At 38.8% G+C, this 23,066-nt stretch overlaps 1 protein-coding gene across 3 annotated transcripts in view; it reads left to right on the top strand.

The window, feature by feature from the left end:
* RGS7 (regulator of G protein signaling 7) overlaps positions 1-23,066 on the top strand; it is a 375,675-nt gene that overhangs the window by 285,938 nt on the left and 66,671 nt on the right. For all 3 annotated transcript variants that reach the window (XM_075924826.2, XM_075924832.2, XM_089777370.1), the window contains exon 6: positions 6,701-6,752. In XM_075924826.2, the coding sequence (XP_075780941.2) occupies positions 6,701-6,752 (52 nt within the window). The remainder of the gene's footprint in view (positions 1-6,700; positions 6,753-23,066) is intronic.

The following is a 23,066-nucleotide window of genomic DNA, read 5'->3' as shown; positions in this document are numbered from 1 at the left end:
GTGTAGACATATATTAGATATATTTACAATCTCCCTACCTGTTCATATAACCCTAGTAATACTCAGACTTTTTCATTTGCACTGCATTTAAAATCACTTTATTTTGGGAGATTAGGTTTTGTGTTATGTGCAGCAGGATTTATGCAAATGTAACGATACTGAGTATGCATTCACTTCTGTCATGCACAGCAGGAGCCCATCCCACAACCTAATATCTTTATGCCTTGTTTGATCGGCCTGGTCTCAGCTATTTAGATGTGTATCCAGCTACTTAGATGGAAATCCAGGCTATAATGTTGGTGCCTTGTCTTAATGCAAAGACAAAATATGCTGGAGGTTTATGATAATCCTACACTAGTCTATTGGTCAGACCAATCAGTAATGTACAGCTCATGTCTTGGCAATGAAGGTATTTCCTTTAAATATAACACACTCAAAGTTCTTACATTATATTTAAATCACCAAGTCTAATAACAGATAAATACAAGAAAATAAGACATTTATGTGTAATATGGAGATTGTTGGTGGAAGTTTCCATTTATTGCAGGAGGTACATACAGGACTTTTGGGTGGTCTGCCGAGTCAAGTGTGAGAATGGGAATCTGTTGGTGTTGATGGCAAAAAATTCCAATGATTCCAGTCAGGCCAGAGTTTCACTCTTGGTTTTCATTCTCGTTTCTGTCACTTACTTCCATTGTCTTGGGCAAACCACTTAGAAGAGCCTCAATTCCCTTATCTTTAAAATGGACATAACAAGACAACTCTTGTTGCAAAACATCTGAGTTTCTCCGATACCTATGTATCGGGCATTTTAATTTTTACATAATCAATTATTTGATGATTCCTTAAGATCAGGTACTCCCCCCCATCCATTTCTACAGTTCCTAACAATCCCTAGCAATTTGTTGTAGAGGCATGATAATATATGAAACTAAAGGGTCACAATTAACAAGAATAATCTCACCATATACATTAATTAGACTAAAATTTTTCCTTTTCAACAGACCTTTCTTTTATAGCTATTCAAATGGGGGAGGAGGGACTTAAGTAGTCAGTAAGGTTTTTCTCTTTTAAAAATAGAGTTTCAATCATACAAACCAACAGTGTTTTATAAAAATGTGTTGTGTTTGAATCGAAGAATTTCTCTGTTTGAAATAGCAAGTAGGGCTGCCAACTTAGATTGGACAAATCCCTGGAGACAGTTCTGGAGTAAGTCATATGCTAACTCAATTACATTTTAGGGCTCACAATATTAGGGTCCTCTAAAAAATAAAACAAACCCCCTCATTTCAAGTTTTATCTTAATCAGTTGATTAAAAAAAGGAGATATAGGAACATATTTTTTCTCTAAATATAGACATTTTTGTTCATATATGACAAAAATATAAGCATCTGGCTACACAAATTAACTTACGCCTACTCTTATGCCTCACTAATTGTTCATTATTGACTGTCAGGTGGCTAGGGTTGAGAAAAAAATGTTAATTCAACTTGTAAAATTAATACTTCTATAAGTAAGCCTGTTATCAGTCTACTAAGGCAACATTTTGTTTGCCAGCTGCTACTAGTGGAATTCTTACCATGCCTTCATCATTTATTTAAATAAATAAATAATCCCACTGCTGATAAAACTGGGGAAAATGTGAGGTTGGAGACTGCAGCATTGTGAAACGATCCTGCCAAGTTGTGACTCATATGGGACTTGTTCTAGGAATGATAACATGTATGGTGTCCCTCTTGGCTGGTAATAGCCAGAAGGCCATCATGTTTTATTTATGGTCCAGCACACAAAGTCGTATAGTGCCATTGTTCCTGTTTTTCTTTGTTTTACTAAGTGTTAGTGTGTTTTTTTCTTTTGATCTGTACATATGTACAACTTTATATGTCAGTGCATATGACACTTTTTGCTTCATGTGCTATCTACACTTTACACGATTGAGTTTGCAGGTGATTGTCTTACTGGCTTTGATCAAGTGGATATTGAGGAGGATAAATCTGTGTTGGCTTTCCTTCATCAATTTTGGGAACCTTCACAGTATTTTTATAGTATGGCAAAATAAAAATCCCCAAAATTCATTGTTTTGTAGTGAAAATTATAGCAGAATAAATATTTGTAAATATATATTTATATAGAGTCTGAATGAATTTATCATTTGCCTTATGAAAAAGATAATTTTCCCAATTCAATGTGTAAAAAAAGTAGATATCTTCTCTTGTTTTCCTGTGAGAACATAAAGCTTTTAAAGATGTATATAGTCAATGTCCTTTCTGTGAAAATATTTTTTTGTCATGGGGCTCCTTGCACTTGACATAATAGGGCCTCAAAATGTCTTAAGCCAGCAAGAAGATTTCATTTAATTCAACATTAATCTTTCATTCCTGGAGACTCCAGGGCTATACTGCCCTCTCTTGTGCAAGAAAATATGCAAATTAGGTGAAGCAGTGAATATCACCACACCTCATTTGCATACTTAATGAGCTGCCATTTTTGCGCAAGGGGCTTTTGCACAAAAGAGATGTCTACACAGCTCCTTTTTGCGCAAACCCCCCTCTTGTGCAAGAGCCATTCTTCCTGAAAAAATGAGGAAGAACGGCTCTTGCGCAAGACGGGGGGGGGGGGTTGCGCAAAAAGGAGCCGTCTACATAGCTCCTTTTTGCAAAAAAGCTGCGCAAAAGCAGCTGCTAATTAATTAGGCAAATGAAGTGTGGCGATATTCCATGCCCCACTTCATTTACATAAGCTTTTCCAGAAGAAGGCTACAGTGTAGCCGCAGCCTAGGAGGAAGAGGAGGAGGATTTGTTTTATGGTAAACCCAATACAGAACTGCTCTTTGTTCCTTTGCTAAGTGACTAGCAAAATACCAAATGCAAGTTTATTTAATAGGGAGTTATATACTTAGATTACAGAAATTGGTTTTATACATTTTTATTATCAGAAAGGGCTTAAGAATAGATTGTTGTGATTAAATTTAGATATTAATATAAATACATAATCCTGATTGGACAATATATATTGCTTACCTAGAGCCACTTTTTTACCCATGGTCAAAATGATCTTAGAAAGACAATCTGTTCTATACAAATAAATGAATTTGGGTTTATGATAATATTTGTGACACTAGATATGACCTTTTTTCTCCAGCCACAGTACTGAATGGAACTGTCTGCCTTAGGGATACGTAATTACAAATATATTTCGGCCAAACGCTTTACAATTGTAGTGATGTAATCTGGCATCATTATTTCTGTCTAAACTGATAAACACTTTTTGATTTTCCCAGAACTATTCCACCACCCACCTTCTTTCCAACTATAAATAGGATGTTATAGAAAAGTAGCAAATAAGGAATGTTTGTGACTCACTCATAGCAAACCACTTGGCAGCACCCTCCTCAGGCAAAGTTAAATTTTTAACTAATGATAATATCTACTGGTTTTCCACAGTCCACTAAAAAAAGTTAACGTGCAATAATCTTTTCTATGAAAGTGGCTAGGCTACAAAATGCTTGTACTGCAGAATCTTTATGCATCTCTCAGAGAAAGCTTTCAATTGCTTAAAAGCTGTAGCACGTGTAAAGGGGTCTTCAGGCGGCTTTTAACGTGTGTACTACAAGCTTATTCATTTATATTGTGAGATATGCTAGAGATAATACTATTACTCTTGATGATTGAGCTTTGCAAAATAATTAGATCAAAACTCTACCTCTGAAACTGCCCAGGCTTTCAGTTAGATGCATTTGCAAACTGCAGTCCATGCACAAAGAAGTTTGTGAACATGAACAGCAACTCTTTGCATAGCTCTGGGAGGCTCTTAACTATTTGGGGGGTAGACAGCTACTTTCAGCAGAGCCAACAGCCACCATGGGTCCCTGGGCAAAGTGGGAGAGGAATAAGGCTCTGTGCTCTTGGAAGGAGTGGGGCTGAGGGCAGAAGGAGCAGAGTCCAAGTGTAGTTGGCCCTCAGCATCATCTAGAATATGGTGAGCCCCCACCCAGGGGCGGATATAGGGCAGGGCGAACGGGGCGGCCACCCCGGGCCCCGCGCTTAAATAAGCCCCGCGCATGCGCCGTGGCGCCACCGTGCATGCGCATGGCGTCGCGGCGCATGCGCTGTGGCAAAGGGGGGGCCCCACGCAGTTATGCTACCCGGGGCCCCGCAAAACAGTCATCTGCCCCTGCCCCCACCAGCCCTTAGCACTGCCCAAAGCACATGACCTGGCACTCTGGTGGAAATTTAAAGTGCTCAGGGTTCCAGCCACCACCACTGGTATTCCATCAGCAGCAGTGACACGAGCCCCGGGCCCCTTTGAATCACCAGATCCTGGGGCAACTACTTCCATTGTCCCTCCCTCCCCCATGGATGAGCCTAGCTACTCTTCCTTTTCTCCTACACCCACACACATAATTATAGTGGGATTGAATCCCAGTCCTCACATATAGACACTCCACTCTACAATAAGCCCTTGGATCCCTTGTTTTTATATCTATAGTCCTGCATTCTCTTCTGTCCTTCCTGGAAAAAGTTAACCCCCTTTCCTAAGTCTTTAGGGTTCATACTTTTCCTTATCTCCAGACTCTTCATGGTCCATTATTATACTCAGTCCTTAAACACTGGGGCTGTGTCTAGACTGGCAAGTTTTTCCGGAAAATCATCTGCTTTTCCGGAAAAACTTGCCAGCTGTCTACACTGGCCACTTGAATTTCCGGAAAAGCACTGACGATCTCATGTAAAATCATCAGTGCTTTTCCGGAAAAACTATGCTGCTCCCGTTCGGGCAAAAGTCTTTTTCCGAAAGACTTTTGCCCAAAAGGGCCAGTGTAGACAGCATAGTACTGTTTTCCGCAAAAAAGCCCCGATCGTGAAAATGGCAATCGGGGCTTTTTTGTGGAAAAGCGCGTCTAGATTGGCCACGGACGCTTTTCCGCAAAAAGTGCTTTTGCGGAAAAGCATCTTGCTAATCTAGATGCACTTTTCCGAAAATGCTTTTAACGGAAAACTTTTCCGTGAAAAGCATTTTCGGAAATTCATGCCAGTGTAGACGTAGGCTGGGAAAGGAAGGAGAATTGTGTAAATGAAATACTCCCACTGCAGAAATAGAATAAGACATGTTTGAGATAAGATTAAGACCGATAGCATCTGGGTGAGAAAAGGACAATGTCACTGCTCTGTCTGGGAGAGTGGTTTGTTGGCTAAGAGAGAGAAGTTGCATCATATGGCTTACACATTTCCAGTTCCACTCAAAGGATTCCTGTCCAAGACTGGGTGATAATTAGTATTAGCTTGCTTTAATACAACTTTAGGGCTGCTCAGGGAATGGGAAGGCATATGCCTTAAGTGAAACATGCCTGGAGCCAATTTGCCTCTACATGGATAAAGCAGGCATGACACTGCCAAGTTCTCCAGAGAAGCATATTTATTAGCAGGCCCTGCTGCATCTTTTCAAAAAGGTTCAGTATATGTTTCTGCTAACAGGATTTTTGGGTGGGAGGGCCTGGCTGTTTACTGTCAGGTGTGGAAGTTCTATGAGCCATTCCATTGTTGGGACTTTAAAAAAACAATGAGTGATCCTGTAGCACCATAGGGACTAACAATATATATATATAGTATCATGAGCTTTTGTGAGCACAGCCACTTCTTCAGATGAATTGGGACTGCCATTATTTAAGATGATCATTTAATCACTGGAACCTGGTAAGATGAATCTCACTTTATGTAATGAGTTATAATGTAAAATTCAGCTCTGACCATTTGTTTTTTCTTTTTCTTTTTTTTTCATTTTTCACTTCCCCTTTGTTTCTCTTTCACTACCTTTCCTGCTGGTTGTTTTCCACTGTTCCACTGAAAAGATGTGGGTGGGTGGAAGGATGAGAAAAAACAGAGAAAATGGAGTAAAGGAAAAAGAAAGTAAACACACAAAAAATGCACCCTAAAATACATTTTTTTTTTCATTTTAGAGTTCCAACAAAGGACAATTTTTAAAAAGTGGTAAAAATGTCTCATCTGGATAAAAAGTGATTATTCTGAAAAAAAGATCTTTCATTTGAAAGCTCACGTGATGACATATGAGGCAATGTTGATGGGTTATGAGGTCATAAAAACAGATTTGTTGTGCTGTGTGATGGAAATTCAGAGTAAAACTAAGGGGAATACCAGAGGTCTTTCTTCTGTCTCCTTAAATGACAGGGTCAACCCAACAACAATACTGACATTACAGCTGTCCATTTTTTCCCCCCTGAACAAGGTTTTTCATTGAAATATTGACCAGCACTAATAAATACTTACTAATGAGATACCTAGAAACGTAACATATATTAATCACAAGTTCTGCAAGATCAAAGATTGAATGGGCCCTAAGAAGGGCAAACCTTCTCACATATAAAGGTTGCTTGTTCAGGCCAGTATAAGTATGCTCCTGGGGATAGTAGGGCTGCCCATGTTTGTTCTGTAGTTTATAAATAATAATATTTCACTTTTCTTGTTTGCCATTCTACACAAATATCATAAATAAACAAACAAAAGTAATTTGCCTTTTTGATGACTCTTTCAAAATTGTTTGATTTACAGAATAGTGTATTTCCTAGAAAATAAATAATATTTACAAAAACAGAATCAGTTTAGGATTTGTATAATGCTTGCATTGTCTAACCTGAATTCCCTGCTTTTTTTGTTTTGTTTATCTTTGTTTTGTTTTATTCTATAGACGCCCTATTTTTGGCCATCAAATTGCTGGGAGCCGGAAAACACAGATTATGGTCAGTGTGGATATCTATTCTCTTTCTGTCAGGAGTCTTATATGTATACAAACATTATTATAGTCTGTCTTGTTTAACAGTCCAATCATTAAAACACTGTTGGTGTTTTGTTCTGTCCAAGTGCAAGAACTGCTGATGCTTAGCTCAAGGTTGGCTTTGATTTTACAAAATTTATTAAGGCAGAGGTAAAAAATGAACTTGATCTGGGAATACAAAAAAGAGCATTGCATTGCTTTGCAGACTGTAAATACATATTCTGACAAAGTCTTGCTGAAGCAGAATGTACTTTAAAGATGGTGATTCTGCATGCGTATGAGATTCAAACAACTGCATGCAACTCCTTTAGGACTTTTCAAACTGAGACTCATCTCATGATGGGCCAATCTTTCAAACAGATGTGCATGTATGTATCCAGTGGACATGTGGAAATCAGTTATTTTTACATACACATGGCCACACAAATACCTGTGTATACATTCAGGTGCATGTGGATGAGAATGGCCACATCTGTGTACTGTATGTTATTTCACACCATATTGTTCCTGTCCAGTAAAGACTTGCACTGGCCATGATTTTGTCCATTGAAAATAAGAGGAGAGAGTGGGAACAGACTATGGATGCAAGAGGATGCCAGCGGGGCAGGGTCGATGTGGCGCCTTTATATGCAGTGATGCAGGTATGGGCAGGCCAATGCAAGCAGACCTTTACGTAGTGGCAGAGTCATGCAGGCAGGGATGGGCCAGTGCAGGGGACTGACAAAGGTTGTGATGGGCCAAGATGGGGTGGGGCTACAGGACGGGGAGAGTCCATATGGGCAGGAGTATGGAAATGTATCCTAGCCATACATAGCATGTACACACATAAATAAGAGGTGTAGTTATTTATGTGTAGCTATATTGTTATGCAAGTAATCTTTAGACAGCTGTGATTAGTCACTGAGGCAGAAAGATATTTGATTCACCAACTAATATTACTGCTTCTTCCTTCCTTCCTTCCTTCCTCCCTCCCTCCCTCCCTCCCACCCAGCCACCCACCCACCCACCCACTCACCCACAGTCTCCTGGGTTACACAAGACCAGAGATTTACGAAACATGGTTCCAAGATAAAAAGCCTATAGGATAACTGGGGGAGTTAATAAATTTGCTAACATGTTCTTTAGGACTCTTCATTGGCTAATAGCAGGTCTGACCCTGTAGTCAGCCTGAGCAAGTCACTTTTAATGTTCATAGATGTTGATGGAGAAGTACAATATTTAGCTGCCTTATTGAAATGACCATCCAGCTGAAGAAAAAATCAGTAACGAAGATTAAAAAAGAAATCTCACAACAGACAAAATCAGACTGAGCAATTTTGGGAGAAGAAAGGGGAAGGTGGGGGAGAGAGAGAGACTGATTTTCTCTAGGGCATCAGAACAGATCTCAGGATCTGTGTATCCCTCCAAACAGTCATGAACCAAAAAAGTTTCTTTGTGCTAGGCTCCTCCAGTTATCATATCAGCTTCACCAATAAACAGCTTAATTTTCCGTTTTTAGCATAGGAAGACCCAGGGCAAGATTTTAAAGGAAATGAGAAATCCTGTGCAGTGGAGTGCTGAGTTTTTAATGGTTTTCCATCGGATAGTAACCATTCTGCTTTTTAGGTTCTAGCACCATGCAGGGCTTGGAAGGGCACTGAGATTTTTTGCTAAATGTACAGCAGTAATTTGAACAAAAAGTTGGAATTGCAGTCCAAATAATTGGACCATGCCAAGCTACAATAGCTATCAAGAAATCAGTTTTCAAGATTTCAAGACCCACAGTGGTTAATTCTTGAACCATAGGTCCTACATATTTTTAGCAACTCAATTTTTAGCCTGTAGGAGTTCTGCATTCAAAATAGTGAGAGAGTTAGATATTTAAAAATTACGGGTCAAGTCATAGCATTATTACTTATGCTAAGAAGGGACTTACTCCAGAAACTGACCCATTGATTACAATGGTTCTAAATGAAAATATGCTCATTAAAAAATTAAAGAACCCCAGAAATGTTCAAATCCTTATTTTTACTTACTAGTCATTTTTTAACTGTGAATGCTTCTGGAGTTTCTGAAGTAAAGCTGCCATTCTTCCCAATCCCAGGAAGCTAGAAGTTGTTTTATAGCCTGAAGCTTAAGGGTTCATACTGTGTTTATGAAAGCTTATGGTAGCCAGTGCTTATATTGAGTATAGAGGGAATTCTGAATACACACCACTTGCAAGATTGCACTGATTGTAACAAAAGATGTGCTAATCAACAAGATTGAAATTCACCACTCTGCAGAAGACTCACAAAAGATCTATGAATCACTGAAATCCTATTTGGAGGACAAAATGGGTCTTAAGTAGGATTTCAATGTCTTAGAGGTCTTAAAAGCGTTATAAGCCTCAATAGGCTCTCTGCAGAAAGGTGAATTTTACCCCCAACGAATTCAAAAGAAATGCCAAAGACTTTCACTGTTATTGGCTTATTTGCTAGAAAAATTATGTGTAGAAAAGGTCAGTAAGTCCCCATAATAAACCTATTTGTAATAAAGAGAATTTATTTTAAAGACATCTCCAGTCTCTGTCATGAATTAGAATGCTGAGTGGTATTTCCTTTGGCACAGACTGGGCCAAATCCTGAGCAGCTCTGGGCACTTGTAGTGCTCCCTAAAATTAAATGGAAAAGGCAGGCATCCTGTGCCCCTGAGAATCGGTCCCCTATCAGGCAAGCTAGAAAGACACTTCCTCAACAACCATTGACTATCAGAGTTAATGACAATATAAACAACTGTATCAACGATTGATACAGTTTTACAAACTTATGAAAATATTATACAAATCGTTTTTAAAAACATCAAAATAGTTTCCCTTTTAATAAAGGGAGACATACCTATCATTACTTACCCAGTGTTGTGCTGCTGCCTATGATGAAGAACAGTGACAATAAAATAACCTTAAGCTAGACACGAAATGAGGTTGAACTACTACATTTGTTCCTTCATTACCAAGTTAACTCCCAAAAGAAATATGATTTCTTCTTATATAGAATATAAATGTCATTTCACATTCTGCTTTGAGATACCTAAGGATATAAAATATTTTCATGAGAAATAGCTAGCTATGAGTTAGCTTATAGAGTAAGACAAATGATGCCCTTTCTTGACACAGCCTTTAACAATATCTCCAAAATATATTTCAGGAGGCTGCTGGTCAATTCATAGAGCAGCACTGTAGGGAAGATATGTGACCCTGCTACAGGCATGAGCATTAGACTCTTGATCCTTTTGGATGCTCTGAGATCAAATAAAGTCTTAATTTCAGAAAGTTCTGAACATTCAACCTCTGACAATCAGGATCCTTTAAAATATCTCAAGTTAGGCACCCAGAATCACAAGTCACTTTAAACATGTAAGTCCGTGTCTTTCATGTAACTGATTATATCACTTGTAAAGTTATAAACCGGAGTCCAACCATGCTGGAGATTTCTCTCATGCAAAGATCATGGGAAAATTCAGCAGGACTTTATGCATGAGTAAAGGTGTGGAGCCTTTGCAGTATTTTAGAATGTTGATGGTGGAGTTTGAATTGTTCTGTATCCTCTTTATGTTGTTTAGAGCTCTTGTCTTCAGACTTGTTCATGTGGCTATTGCAACAATGATCTCAGAGTTTAGAAAGCTGTCTCTATTTACACTGTTGCTCTAGTGTGAGCGAGTGTACTAATGACTGAATGTAGCATCTATTTGTAATCTGATAAGTCAATTTATTTTGCAAATTAAAATGTTATATGTCCAACTCCTCTTATTTAAAATTTAATTTATGAGATTAATAGAGGTTCTTCCTGCACGTTAAAAACACTTCTGTGTCATTGTCAGTTTATGAAATACTGAAGCTATTTATGTTCATAGACAGATCAGGGTTCATCTCGGTTTAGCCAGATCTAATGATTGTTAATACATATGCATATGGTATCAATTATCATGAGATGTAGTTATTCCTTTCTTGGGTTTAGTGACTCATCACTGTTGAGAATTTGAGGAATTTAATCTCCCCCACATTCTCCTGTTTAAAGGTGATATGTAAGAAGGATGAAAAGATGAAAGAGGAAAAGAAATAGTCGGAGGGGATGTATTTTGCTTGAATTGGAAGATGTAGATAAGGAGAAGAGATGGATATGAGCTATTAGGGAATCTTTAAATAGGTAAAACATGATAATGAAGCTGTTCTGGATTTTGGGAGCAAAAGGAGATGGATATATGCCTTTTGACTATGAAGAACTGGAAACAGTGTTAGACCAAAAAAAAAAAATCTGTGGAATGGGCAGCAACAAAAATATTATTTCAGAAAGAGAGGTATATGGTGTGGAGTGAGGAAAGGGGAAAATTGTTTAAGCCTATAAGAGAGGTAATGTACTGGTTCCTAAAATGGACTAACAGTTCATAGAATCATAGAATAATAGGACTGGAAGGGACCTCGAGAGGTCATCGAGTCCAGCCCCCCGCCCTCAAGGCAGGATCAAGCTCCGTCTACACCATCCCTGACAGATGTCTATCTAACCTGTTCTTAAATATCTCCAGAGAGGGAGATTCCACCACCTCCCTTGGCAATTTATTCCAATATTTGACCACCCTGACAGTTAGGAATTTTTTCCTAATGTCCAATCTAAACCTCCCCTGCTGCACTTTAAGCCCATTACTCCTTGTCCTGTCCTCAGAAACCAAGAGGAACAAATTTTCGCCTTCCTCCTTGTGACACCCTTTTAGATATTTGAAAACCGCTATCATGTCCCCCCTTAATCTTCTTTTTTCCAAACTAAACAAGCCCAGTTCATGAAGCCTGGCTTCATAGGTCATGTTCTCTAGACCTTTAATCATTCTTGTCGCTCTTCTCTGTACCCTTTCCAATTTCTCCACATCTTTCTTGAAATGTGGCGCCCAGAACTGGACACAGTACTCCAGCTGAGGCCTAACTAGTGCAGAATAGAGCGGCAGAATGACTTCACGAGTTTTGCTTACAACACACCTGTTGATACAACCTAGAATCATATTTGCTTTTTTTGCAACAGCATCACACTGTTGACTCATATTCAACTTGTGGTCCACTATGACCCCTAGATCCCTTTCTGCCATGCTCCTTCCTAGACAGTCGCTTCCCATCTTGTATGTATGGAACTGATTGTTCCTTCCTAAGTGGAGCACTTTGCATTTCTCTTTATTAAACCTCATCCTGTTTACCTCTGACCATTTCTCTAACTTGCTAAGGTCATTTTGAATTATGTCCCTATCCTCCAAAGAAGTCGCAACCCCACCCAGTTTGGTATCATCTGCAAACTTAATAAGCGTACTCTCTATCCCAATATCTACATCATTGATGAAGATATTGAACAGTACGGGTCCCAAAACAGACCCTTGAGGAACTCCACTTGTTATCCCTTTCCAGCAGGATTTAGAACCGTTAACAACAACTCTCTGACTACGGTTATCCAGCCAATTATGCACCCACCTTATCGTGGCCCTATCTAAGTTATATTTGCCTAGTTTATCAATAAGAATATCATGCGAGACCGTATCAAATGCCTTACTAAAGTCTAGGTATATGACATCCACCGCTTCTCCCTTATCCACAAGGCTTGTTATCTTATCAAAGAAAGCTATCAGATTAGTTTGGCATGACTTGTTCTTCACAAACCCATGCTGGCTATTCCCTATCACTTTATTACTTTCCAAGTGTTTGCATACGATTTCCTTAATTACCTGCTCCATTATCTTCCCTGGGACAGACGTTAAACTGACCGGTCTATAATTTCCTGGGTTGTTCTTATTCCCCTTTTTATAGATGGGCACAATATTTGCCCTTTTCCAGTCTTCTGGAATCTCCCCTGTCTGCCATGATTTTTCAAAGATCATAGCTAAAGGCTCAGATACCTCCTCTATCAGCTCCTTGAGTATCCTGGGATGCATTTCATCAGGACCTGGTGACTTGCTGACATCTAACTTTCCTAAGTGATTTTTAACTTGTTCTTTGTGTATCCTATCTTCTAAACTTACCCTCTCTCTGCTTGTATTCACTATGTTAGGCACACCTCCAGACTTCTCGGTGAAGACCGAAACAAAGAAGTCATTGAGCATCTCTGCCATTTCCAAGTTCCCTGTTACTGCTTCTCCCTCCTCGCTAAGCAGTGGGCCTACCCTGTCCTTGGTCTTCCTCTTGCTTTTAATGTATTTATAAAAGGTCTTCTTGTTTCCCTTTATGCCTGTAGCTAGTTTGATCTCATTTTGTGCCTTTGCCTTTCTAATCTTGCCCCTGCATTCCCGTGTTGCTTGCCTATATTCATCCTTTGTTAGTTGTCCTAGTTTCCATTTTTTATATGACTCCTTTTTTATTTTGAGATCATGCAAGATCTCCTTGTTAAGCCAAGCTGGTCTTTTGCCATATTTTCTATCTTTCCTACACAGCGGAATTGTTTGCTTTTGGGCCCTTAACAACGTCCCTTTGAAATACTTCCAACTCTCCTCAGTTGTTTTTCCCTTCAGTCTTGCTTCCCATGGGACCTTACCTACAAGTTCTCTGAGCTTATCAAAATCTGCCTTCCTGAAATCCATAACCTCAATTGTGCTGGTCTCCCTTCTGCCTTTCCTTAAGATCATGAACTCTATTATTTCGTGATCACTGTCCCCTATACTGTCTTCCACTTTCAAGTTCTCAACTAGTTCCTCCCTATTTGTTAAAACCAAATCCAGAACAGCTTCTCCTCTGGTAGCTTTTTCAATACGTTGAGCAATACGTTCCCATTTTATGGTATAAATGAGGAGATTTGCTGGTATGTTTTGGAAAACACAAAATTAGAAGAATTAATAGTATGGACTAAAGAAGTCCATAAAGGGTATAATTTCACTAGGTCAGGCCAAGAAGAGAGGAAGACATGCATATGAGCTTCATCAAAGGGGATGAGATAATGTCTTCTTTGGCGGGGACATTATTTTGGGGAGGTGATAGTAGGGAAATATAGATCTAGGTGGCATAGAAAACAAAACATTCCTGACCCTAAAAGAATATACAGCTTTTTCTACAGTAAAGGTGAACGATAGGGAATAGTAGCGGTTAGGATGAGAGGGCTCTTACCAATTAGTTGGAGGGGATGTATCAACCAGCAGTAGTTAACTATTTTTCTTAGTAAATATATAGTTAAGGTCCAGACTCTAGAGAAAATAAGAAGAATAAAAAGCCCACACGATGATGTTAATCAGTAAAAAAAGATTTCAGAGTCGGTTCAAAAGTGTCGTCTAGTGTAGATTTGGCCCACGATCTGCCTATTGACTATCTCGGTGTAGGATATCAATCTGAGGACAAATTATAGTTGCCTTTGGGTGGGTGGTCTGAATTGAAGGCCGCACAAGGAGCCTCTTTGCACTTTCCCTAGGACACTCATGGTCAGGAAACAGCAATAATTTATGCTCCTCGGTGCAGGGTATGTAGCTCCACCAGGGAGGGCAAGTTGTGGGGTCAGAATATGGGCAGGGTCCCACTTTCCTGGGACCAGACAGAATCTTGAGGTCTGCTATATAGAACGCATGCATTGCACACTTCCATCTTCCTCCTCTCTGTCTGGGAACTTTCAACTTTTCAGGCCACAGTACATGGCCAGCTATTCTCAGTTGAGAGTGGCCCATCAGTGCTGCAATTTGCCCAACACAGTTGGGAGGGTCTGGTGAAGACATGAGCAGCTAAGGAAAGCAGAAGGTGAGAAAGAGTGACCAATTGAATGTAATAGCAATTGGGAGAGAAGGAAGGGCAAAACAGGATGCCAGTGGCAGTGGAGGGAGAGAAAGCTGTCAGCATTTGAGTTAGCGGTTGATTATCTTGGAGGAAGAATTTCACTGCTGTATGTACCACAAGCTTTCCTTATGACCTGGACAAGTCAGAGTGTATTTAGCTTTCCTCATCTGTAACGTGCAAATAATTCTTCACAAGGGTGTTGTGATGTATTATGCACTAAATGTACTGAGATTCTCAAATGAAAGGTGCTATTAAAGTGTGAAATGCAATTGTTATTTTTAGCTCCAGTTATGATATACTCAAGACACTGGCCATTCAGATAGCTGAAGTAGGTTTTTAAGTGCTTGATGAGTGGGAAAGGGAAAAATATTGGAGAAGAGAATTAAATATGTGGATATTTGATAGACAGTAGCATCACTGATGATGCAGGATGGAAGAGAGAGAAAATTTCAAAAGGTGAGGACAGGATAAGTTTATAGAGATAGAATAGACAGGAGACTTCAGGTTTGGGATCTGGGGAGCCAAAGATAGGACCTGTATTTTCATGACTCCACTGATTCTGTTTAAAGAGAGAGAGAGAGGGAAAAACCCAGTGGGTGTAAGGTGATATGAAAGTTCAGGTGTCAGACTTGGATTTGTGAGTTGTTTGCTTCTTCATGGATATATGAGTGTGTGTGTAAATTTAGCAACTAGAAGTCATGAGGTTGGAAGATTATAAAAATAATCAAACAAATAGGATGCAGTCAATTACAAATGCTAGTGTGTTAAATGCTACAGAATTCCAGACAAAAATACTCTGTGGAAAATCAGAAATGAAATGTTCAAAATGTCCCGCAATAGAATTGTTGTCTTGCAAAAATACACTTTAGTTTTGCATCTTGCTAGCAGATTAGTTCAGTGCTTTAGAAAAAAGCAGATGTAGGTAAAAATAGAGAAAAAGATTTAAAATTAAATTGGCAAATACATTTAATAGTTGCCAGCATCAAACTATCTACAAAATGTTGAGAAAGCTTGGAATTCGTTTGACAGAGCAGTTGACAGAATACACTATCAATAGCTTCAATGCAGAGCTTCAATTCCCTGTTGATATAAACAATAACTTTCAGCTTTCTCTCATGTGTTTTTCATCTCTATTTTAATTCAAATGTATCTGTAGCAAACAGACCTTTTGTTTATCCCTATCTGTCAAACAAAAGAAGAAAATCTGTGTATCTAATATCTTAAGGTGACATTAACTAAACTCCCTGTGCAACTTGTATGTCTAGCTACCATTTGGCCTTACATAAATGATATCCATCAAATTTCACATATGTTTGCAGCAAAATTCTACTTTTGCATTTTCAGAATACCAAATCTGCACTTTCACCTAAATGAGGAGTTAAAAAATCATCTTGATTTTTCAGGAGATCTTTGGGCAACTTATGCTGGTAAAAGAGGCAAGCTTTAAAGTTCCGTGGCTCTTCTATTGAATGAACTCACACAAAAGCAAAATGATAAAAGACAAGAACACCATATTGCCCATGTGCAAATACTTTTCACAAACTGATCACTGCATATGTGGCCTCTCAGTCCTCATCTTCAAAGGAGGCCTGCACAACACCTTCAAAAGACGAGCCTAAGAGCTTAAATTCATAACTTTGCTAGACATAAAAAAATCACGGTCTTGATGAAGTAACTTGATTTGTGGCTTATTACAACAATCTGTGACTCATTAACCCTATTTTGTGTCCTTATGACTGCAAAGGAGTTACTGGCTGCTTCACCTTGAATCTCTTTAGATAGATAGATAGATAGATAGATAGATAGATAGATAGATAGATAGATAGATAGATAGATAGATAGATAGATAGATAGATAGATAGATAGATAGATAGATAGATAATTTAACTCTCTATATAAATAAATAGACTACTTAGTCTATAAAGCTGTTCCACTTTGTATTCATCTGTGACACTCCTGAGTTTCTTTCTCAGATCAAAAGAGCCCTGTATAGATTGAGAGTTTGTCTCTTTCACAAACAAAAGTTGATCCATTAAAGGTTAGTATCTCACCCACCTACTATGAATGTTCATGAATCTTTTTATCTAGGCTGAATTATAGTAAAATAAGGAAATTATCCTCTATAACAGTATACCAGTTTTCTTTTTCTGAATGTAAAGTGAAGTTTGAAAGCTTCAGCTATCAGGGATTCTTTAGGAAATGGGAGAAAAGAACAAAAAGACCAGTGGAAATATTCTTGTGGCAATTTTCTTTTCCAGAGTTTTCCTTTCTAGGGATATTGTCTTTCCAAATCAGAACCCAAGTCAGCCATGTTGCTGCTGAACCAGGCCTATCATGCCTCGGTTGCATTTGCAGAACACAACTTACATTAGATAAATGCAAGCCCAGACAGGCAATTGCAATCATAAGCCATGCTTTTATGCAGCTTAATTTTCCATTTAGAATCTGTTTGCTCATTTTGCTTTCACAGCTTAAAAAGCATGTTGGAAAGCTTGACCTGTTATCTCAAACTTTCTTTCTTTAGTAGGCAGTCATTTTACTAATTTATTTCCATTGAATAATTTGGAAAGTTGGATGCATTTACGGTGTAGATATCCATACTTTTTAAAACTAAATGTCAAACAAGAGTCCTAGGAAAACTGCCAAAACATAAGCAACGTGGTTTTGAGGGCTATTGAGGACCCACTGTTTTCATTGACTTCAGTGGGAGTTACAGGGGTTTAGAACAGGGCTAGGCAGGATGCAACCTGGGGGCCGGATCCAGCCCACCTCACACTGTGATACAACCCTCGGACTGCATCTGGCCGCTTTCTATTTATATCCGGCTGCCTGTGCCACCAAATTCTGGGCACTGGCTCAGGCAGCAGAATCCTATTTAAATGGCTCCTTTCTCCCAGTTGTGGTGCTACTCCAGCAGGGTCCAGAGCCATTAGCCTTTTAAGTAGCCACTGCAACCACAGGGAGCTGCCAGGCGATGCAGGAGCAGCAAAACCAGGAGTTGCAAGCCCTTTAAATTGCTGCAGTAGCAGCAAGGCCATGACCTGTGAGCCCCCTCTGCTGTGTGTTTTACTTCAAAGCCTCCAGCCTCTGACAACTTTGATGGGAGGCTTGTCCCAAGCTCTGCCATTTCTGGAGGGTGGAGAGGGTTGGAAGATGGCTCATGACCAGTACCAAAATTTATTAAGTGGCCTCCCTGAGAAATTATTGCCCACCTTGGTTTAGCCTCTCTGAAAAATCAATCCATAAATATGAGCCAGTGGCCTGTGGCAGGTGTGGCAATAAAACATGAATATTCTCAGGCATTAATAGAAGAATATTTCTTAAAGCTTAGTGCCTCAGTACTAATTGTGTGTGAGGAATGTGGCTCTGCATAGCAACACATTTTAAATTCATAGAACCCAGAGCTGGAAATAAAACCTCTTAGGTCATCTCACCCATCTCTCTGACATTGCAGATTTGGTTCTCAGAGTGGTATTACTGATGTCAATGCCTTGCCCTGTCTAATTTTATATATCAAGCTATAGGGCTTGAACATTTCTCTTGGAAAACTTTCACACCTTGGTTCAAATCTTACAAGCAAGTGCAATTGTTCATACTTTGAGCCCATTGCTCCTCGTCATTAATAATATAAAATAACCCATTGACTTTTGGGTAGTCATTTTCCTCCTGTGATCTCACAGCACTTTCCAAAGCCAAATAAGTAACATTAACTTCATTTTACTGATGTGAAAATTATGATACAGGGTCAGACAGAGGTAATGGTAGAGCTCGGAGTGAAAACTTGGTCTCCAGACTTTGTTCAGTCTTGTTCCCAAACTGCTGGATCCTAGAGTCTTCCTTCTGGTGTACAGCATCTTGTTAATGTTGTTGAACCTGAACAGTACTGAATTTCTGTATTTCCTTTTATTGTAAAACAACTGAATCCTATCAAAGTTGTTAGTATATTCAGAATACCTGAGCCAGTAGCTTAGTGGAAGGACTGGCTGAAGAATATCATCTGTTAGCATGTAAATTCATCCCATAATGGGGAAGGCCTATTGCTCAACATGCACAAAATTAGTCTGAACAAAATGCTAGTACATGTATTCAAGGGAACAAACCTGCATTAGCTTGGAGTTAGACTAGTCCTACAAGTTTTTTTTTTCCCAGTTCTAGATTCTGTGAATTCAGACCCCATTATATTACTGTGCAGAGCTACACTAGTCACCAGAAGCCATCTCTGACATACAAAAGATGCAGTGAAAGTGTCGGTTCAAAGTTTGTTGGAACCAAGATGCCCTATGTTTTGTCCTGAAGCCTGTCAAATTTTGATGATGACAGACCACCAGAGGGAAAGCTGTCCATACCTGCGGGGCATCTAGGGTGCATCTACATAGCAATTCTGTTATTTTGAAATAATTTTGAAATAACGAACAGCTTAATTAAAAATTTGTAATCCTCAATCCACAAGGAATAACATTTATTCCGAAATAGTTATTTTGGAATAACAGTAGTGTGGATGCCCCACTACTGATATTTCGAAATAACTCCTTCCCAGGGCCATTCAAAGTAATTACTCCCCAGTGCCTCCTAGGGGCTCTAAATTGAGGTAGCATTTCCACATTAGACAAGCCTGCCTCAGACTAATTTTGAGGCTTCCCTGTGGTATAGACGTGCTATTTCAAAATAAGCTATTTTGGGGAAAAAATCTGAAATAGGTTATTTCAAAATAAACATTTTGTGTAGACATACTCCTACTGTCCTTCTACTTGTTTTAGGGCATATCTACATGGAAGGGCTAAAGTTGAAATAAGCTACACAACTTGAGCTACGACAATTGCGTAGCTTAAGTCGAAATACCTTATTTTGACTTTGGACACATCTACACAGCACTAATTTTGAAGTACAGCACTCTTCTCCCATCTTCCCTTACTCCTCATACAATGAGGTTTATAGAAGTTGGAGTCAGAAGCCCGTTATTTTGAATCTATTTCAAAATAACAGGCTTGCTGTGTAGATGCTCACTGTGTTATTTCAGAATTACTGATGTTACTCTGAAATAACACTGCTGTGTAGACATGCCCTTAGTGAACTTTATCTTTGGAATCAGCAATCAACCATGCCTTGGCTGACATGAACCATGCCAGCAGAACATAAGAGGACAAGTGACTTTTCATATTTCCTGGCCTCAAGATTGATTCCAAAGTGGAAGGCCCTTTACCACAGAAGTGTAATTTTTTTCACTCATATAAACATAGCACTGAGAAAAAAGAGAATTCTCTTGTGCAGCCTGTCCAGATAGTTTGCCCATATTTTCATAAATGTGCATAGGAAAACTTCTCTAGAACTTCTTAATCAAATGTGACCCAAATAACTGTTTTTAAACATCTGTTTGCTGTTTCATTTCATTACTATAATGCATTGTTAATCAGTGTTTAAATCCTGGCTTCATTCAATATAAACAATGTAATTTCTTCTAGAAAGAATACACTTAAAGATTTATAAAAATAATTCACAATATTCAGAATTACTTTCAAATCACTGCTTTAAAGAAACTAAACTGATTAGACTATTTAATTATTAATACAAAAATTTAAATCTGCCAGTCTGTGAATAGGAAGCTAACAAAAGACATGGGAGTGACTTTATTCAGGAGTGGTATGTGATTGTAGGGTACTCCAAAACCATTGACGACTGTAATACCTGGACATCAGCAGGGTTATGTAAAAGGATATAATTGCATTGTAGATACTTGAGACTAAATGATGAGAGTTTGTGCGCAGTTTGTTCATGTGAAAACTGGCATTTTGTATTTCATGCTTAAATGGCAAATGAAATCTGAGTTAAGTGAACATCATAGAGACCAGAAATAATAATTTAATTTCTAGAAACATTAGAGAGCTAATAATGGAAAAAACGGTACTAGAAAAGTTTGCGATACTTACATTGGCACTTCATTACAGATTTGTCTGTTGTCAATGATCTTCAGTGCGAATTTACTTTAATTCTTCATCAGGCACAGTCAAAGATTGCTAAATTATCTTTATTTAATCTTGTTATCCTTTTATACTGGCCATACTAAATGTATGTTCATGACTCCCATTGACTCTGAGGCCAGAATTCGGTCTTATAGATAATATCAACTACACTTGAGTTCTGTGAGAAATAGATGAAGGTAACATCTATAAATTCCTATGAATTGCGTTTGTAACAAAATTAACCTCTATCAGGCACTCTGTAAACCAAATAAAGTGTCCATGTTAGGGTTTTTAATTTTTTCTTATTATGGTCTATGTTACACAGAAGAAATCAGTGTTACTTCCATATGTAGTTATATTGACTTTTCAAATTCTACATCTATCTGGATGCCACACTGCTGTTATATCTGAATTTTTATTGACTATGGGTATGTCTACACTTGCCCCCTAGTTCGGACTAGGGAGTCAAATGAAGCATACCGAAGTTGCTAATGAAGCGTGGGATTTAAATATCCCACACTTGATTAGCATATTCATGGCCGGTCGCCATTTTAAAATGCCTGTTGCACAATTTAAGTTGCCGCATGTAGACGCGGTAGTCGAATCCAAAACCCTTCCCTCAAATTAACTGTTACTCCTCATGCAATGAGGAGTAACAGTTAATTCGAGGGAAGGGTTTTGGATCGGACTACCGTGTCTACACACTGCAAGTTAATTCAGGCTACCGGCATTTTAAAATGGCGACCGGCTGCGAATATGCTAATCAAGCGTGGGATATTTAAATCCCATGCTTCATTAGCAACTTCAGTATGCTTCATTTGCCTCCCTAGTCTGAACTAGGGGGCAAGTGTGGCGATACCCCAAGTCTGAATATATACTGTTTTTTCTGTACTGTTCTAGTTCAATCAAGACACTGTCCCATGCACCTTTCTCATTTTGTTTCAGTATAGGATTGCACCACAAGGGCCATATTTCTTACAAAAAAAATTCAGACTAAGGTTCTGAAACTACTACAACAAATATGATCTGATAGTTATGCCTTTACCCCTGTAACTAGAGCTGTGCAAATAATGGATATTTCAGTTTGCAGGTGATTCTGAAGAATTAATAAATGCTCACTTTAATTTTAGGTCAAAATTACATTTTTTTGTAATTTTTGGCAAAAATACCTAATTGCTTGTGTATGTGGGTTTGAGAGAGAGAGATTTAGTTTTAGTTCACACTAAGCAATTTGTTTAACCAGCAACAAAATGTTGGGGTTTCTCCCAAAAATGTAAGTATTTTTAATATTTTAAAAATAATACAAAAGGAAGAAATTTCAAAACAAAAAGTGGTTTCAAATAAAAAAGTCAAAATGTTTTATTTAAAAAATGTTGAAACAATTTTTTTCATAATTATTTTTTACATTTTTTTCAATAAAAACAGTTTGGCAAAATCAACATGTGCTGTCACAGTGTCATTGAGTCTTTAAACTGAAAAAAGTTTTGAACAAAAAGGTGTAACCTTTCCATTGAAAGATGCACTTAGCAAAAAATCTCATCTCTTGTAAAGATTTTTCCCTTCCCTTCTGCCTCTCAGACATTTAACCTGTCTCTCAGTTTCTTGTGCATTTAAAATTCTCACTGATTTCACTGGGATTCAAGATAACAATCCATCTCCATGGTGGTAATGTAGATGGGTTCGTCTGAATTTACTATGTGGAGTCTCCTATCAAGATGTCCTCAGATCCACCCTGAACCCAACTAGACTACAGGTAACCTGTACATCAATCAGTCAAGTCATTTTCATACCTGACATGACCAAACACCTGTAATTCGGTTCTGTTGGGTTCAAGTTGGGTTGCCAGATAAGATATGGAGCTAGACGAGCAACATGTTTGGGACATTGCAAATGGGCCATATGCTTCTGCAGTTCACAAACATGCACTGCTTCTCCTTCCTCCCCTCAGCCATGGGACATCAAAGAGCCCTGGCCTACCAATACCTGCATTGTGGGAAGGCCACAGATCCCTGGACCACTCAGATCACAGCCAGGGCAGACAGTGGTTGGGCAGCCCATCATTCGACATCTGATGAGTAAACTCCCTCCCTTTCATCTTCACTGCCACCTGCTGTCTGGCTCCATTGCAGGAATCCAGGTACAAGGTGGATGGGTGTCAGCCGACGGTCAGGGCAGTGAGTCCCTTATGACCGGCTGAAGTTCTTTTAAATTGTGCTTGGTTCTGTTACAGCAACTGAAGGAGTCAGGTTAAAGCTTAAACAGTTACTATTTTATTGTTACAGGGTAAACTTAGTTGTTAAATGCTACTACTGTGTTACAGATAACACAGCCACTACAAAGGACAGGACAGAAATTACACTAATAAGTTACTTACAGGTACCATGAAACCCTTTTGGTTCTCTGAGCTCTTATTAAATGCATGCAAAATAGACACATAGCAGGTATATATTCTTACCCCTGCATTCCAGACTTGGCGTGGCCAGCGTCATTCTCTCAATCCCTCGGGAAGAAGTAGGGCGAGGTTGGGCGTCCCACAGACCTCGGGAGACAATCAATACCTGCCAGCAGGTATAGATGATTGGAG

Source organism: Pelodiscus sinensis, chromosome 3 (assembly GCF_052426305.1).
Source record: "Pelodiscus sinensis isolate ZL-2025 chromosome 3, ASM5242630v1, whole genome shotgun sequence".
In the NCBI taxonomy this organism is placed as follows: domain Eukaryota; kingdom Metazoa; phylum Chordata; order Testudines; family Trionychidae; genus Pelodiscus; species Pelodiscus sinensis.
Note: the sequence above shows the minus strand (reverse complement) of the source record. Positions and strands in the feature narration are given on the sequence as shown.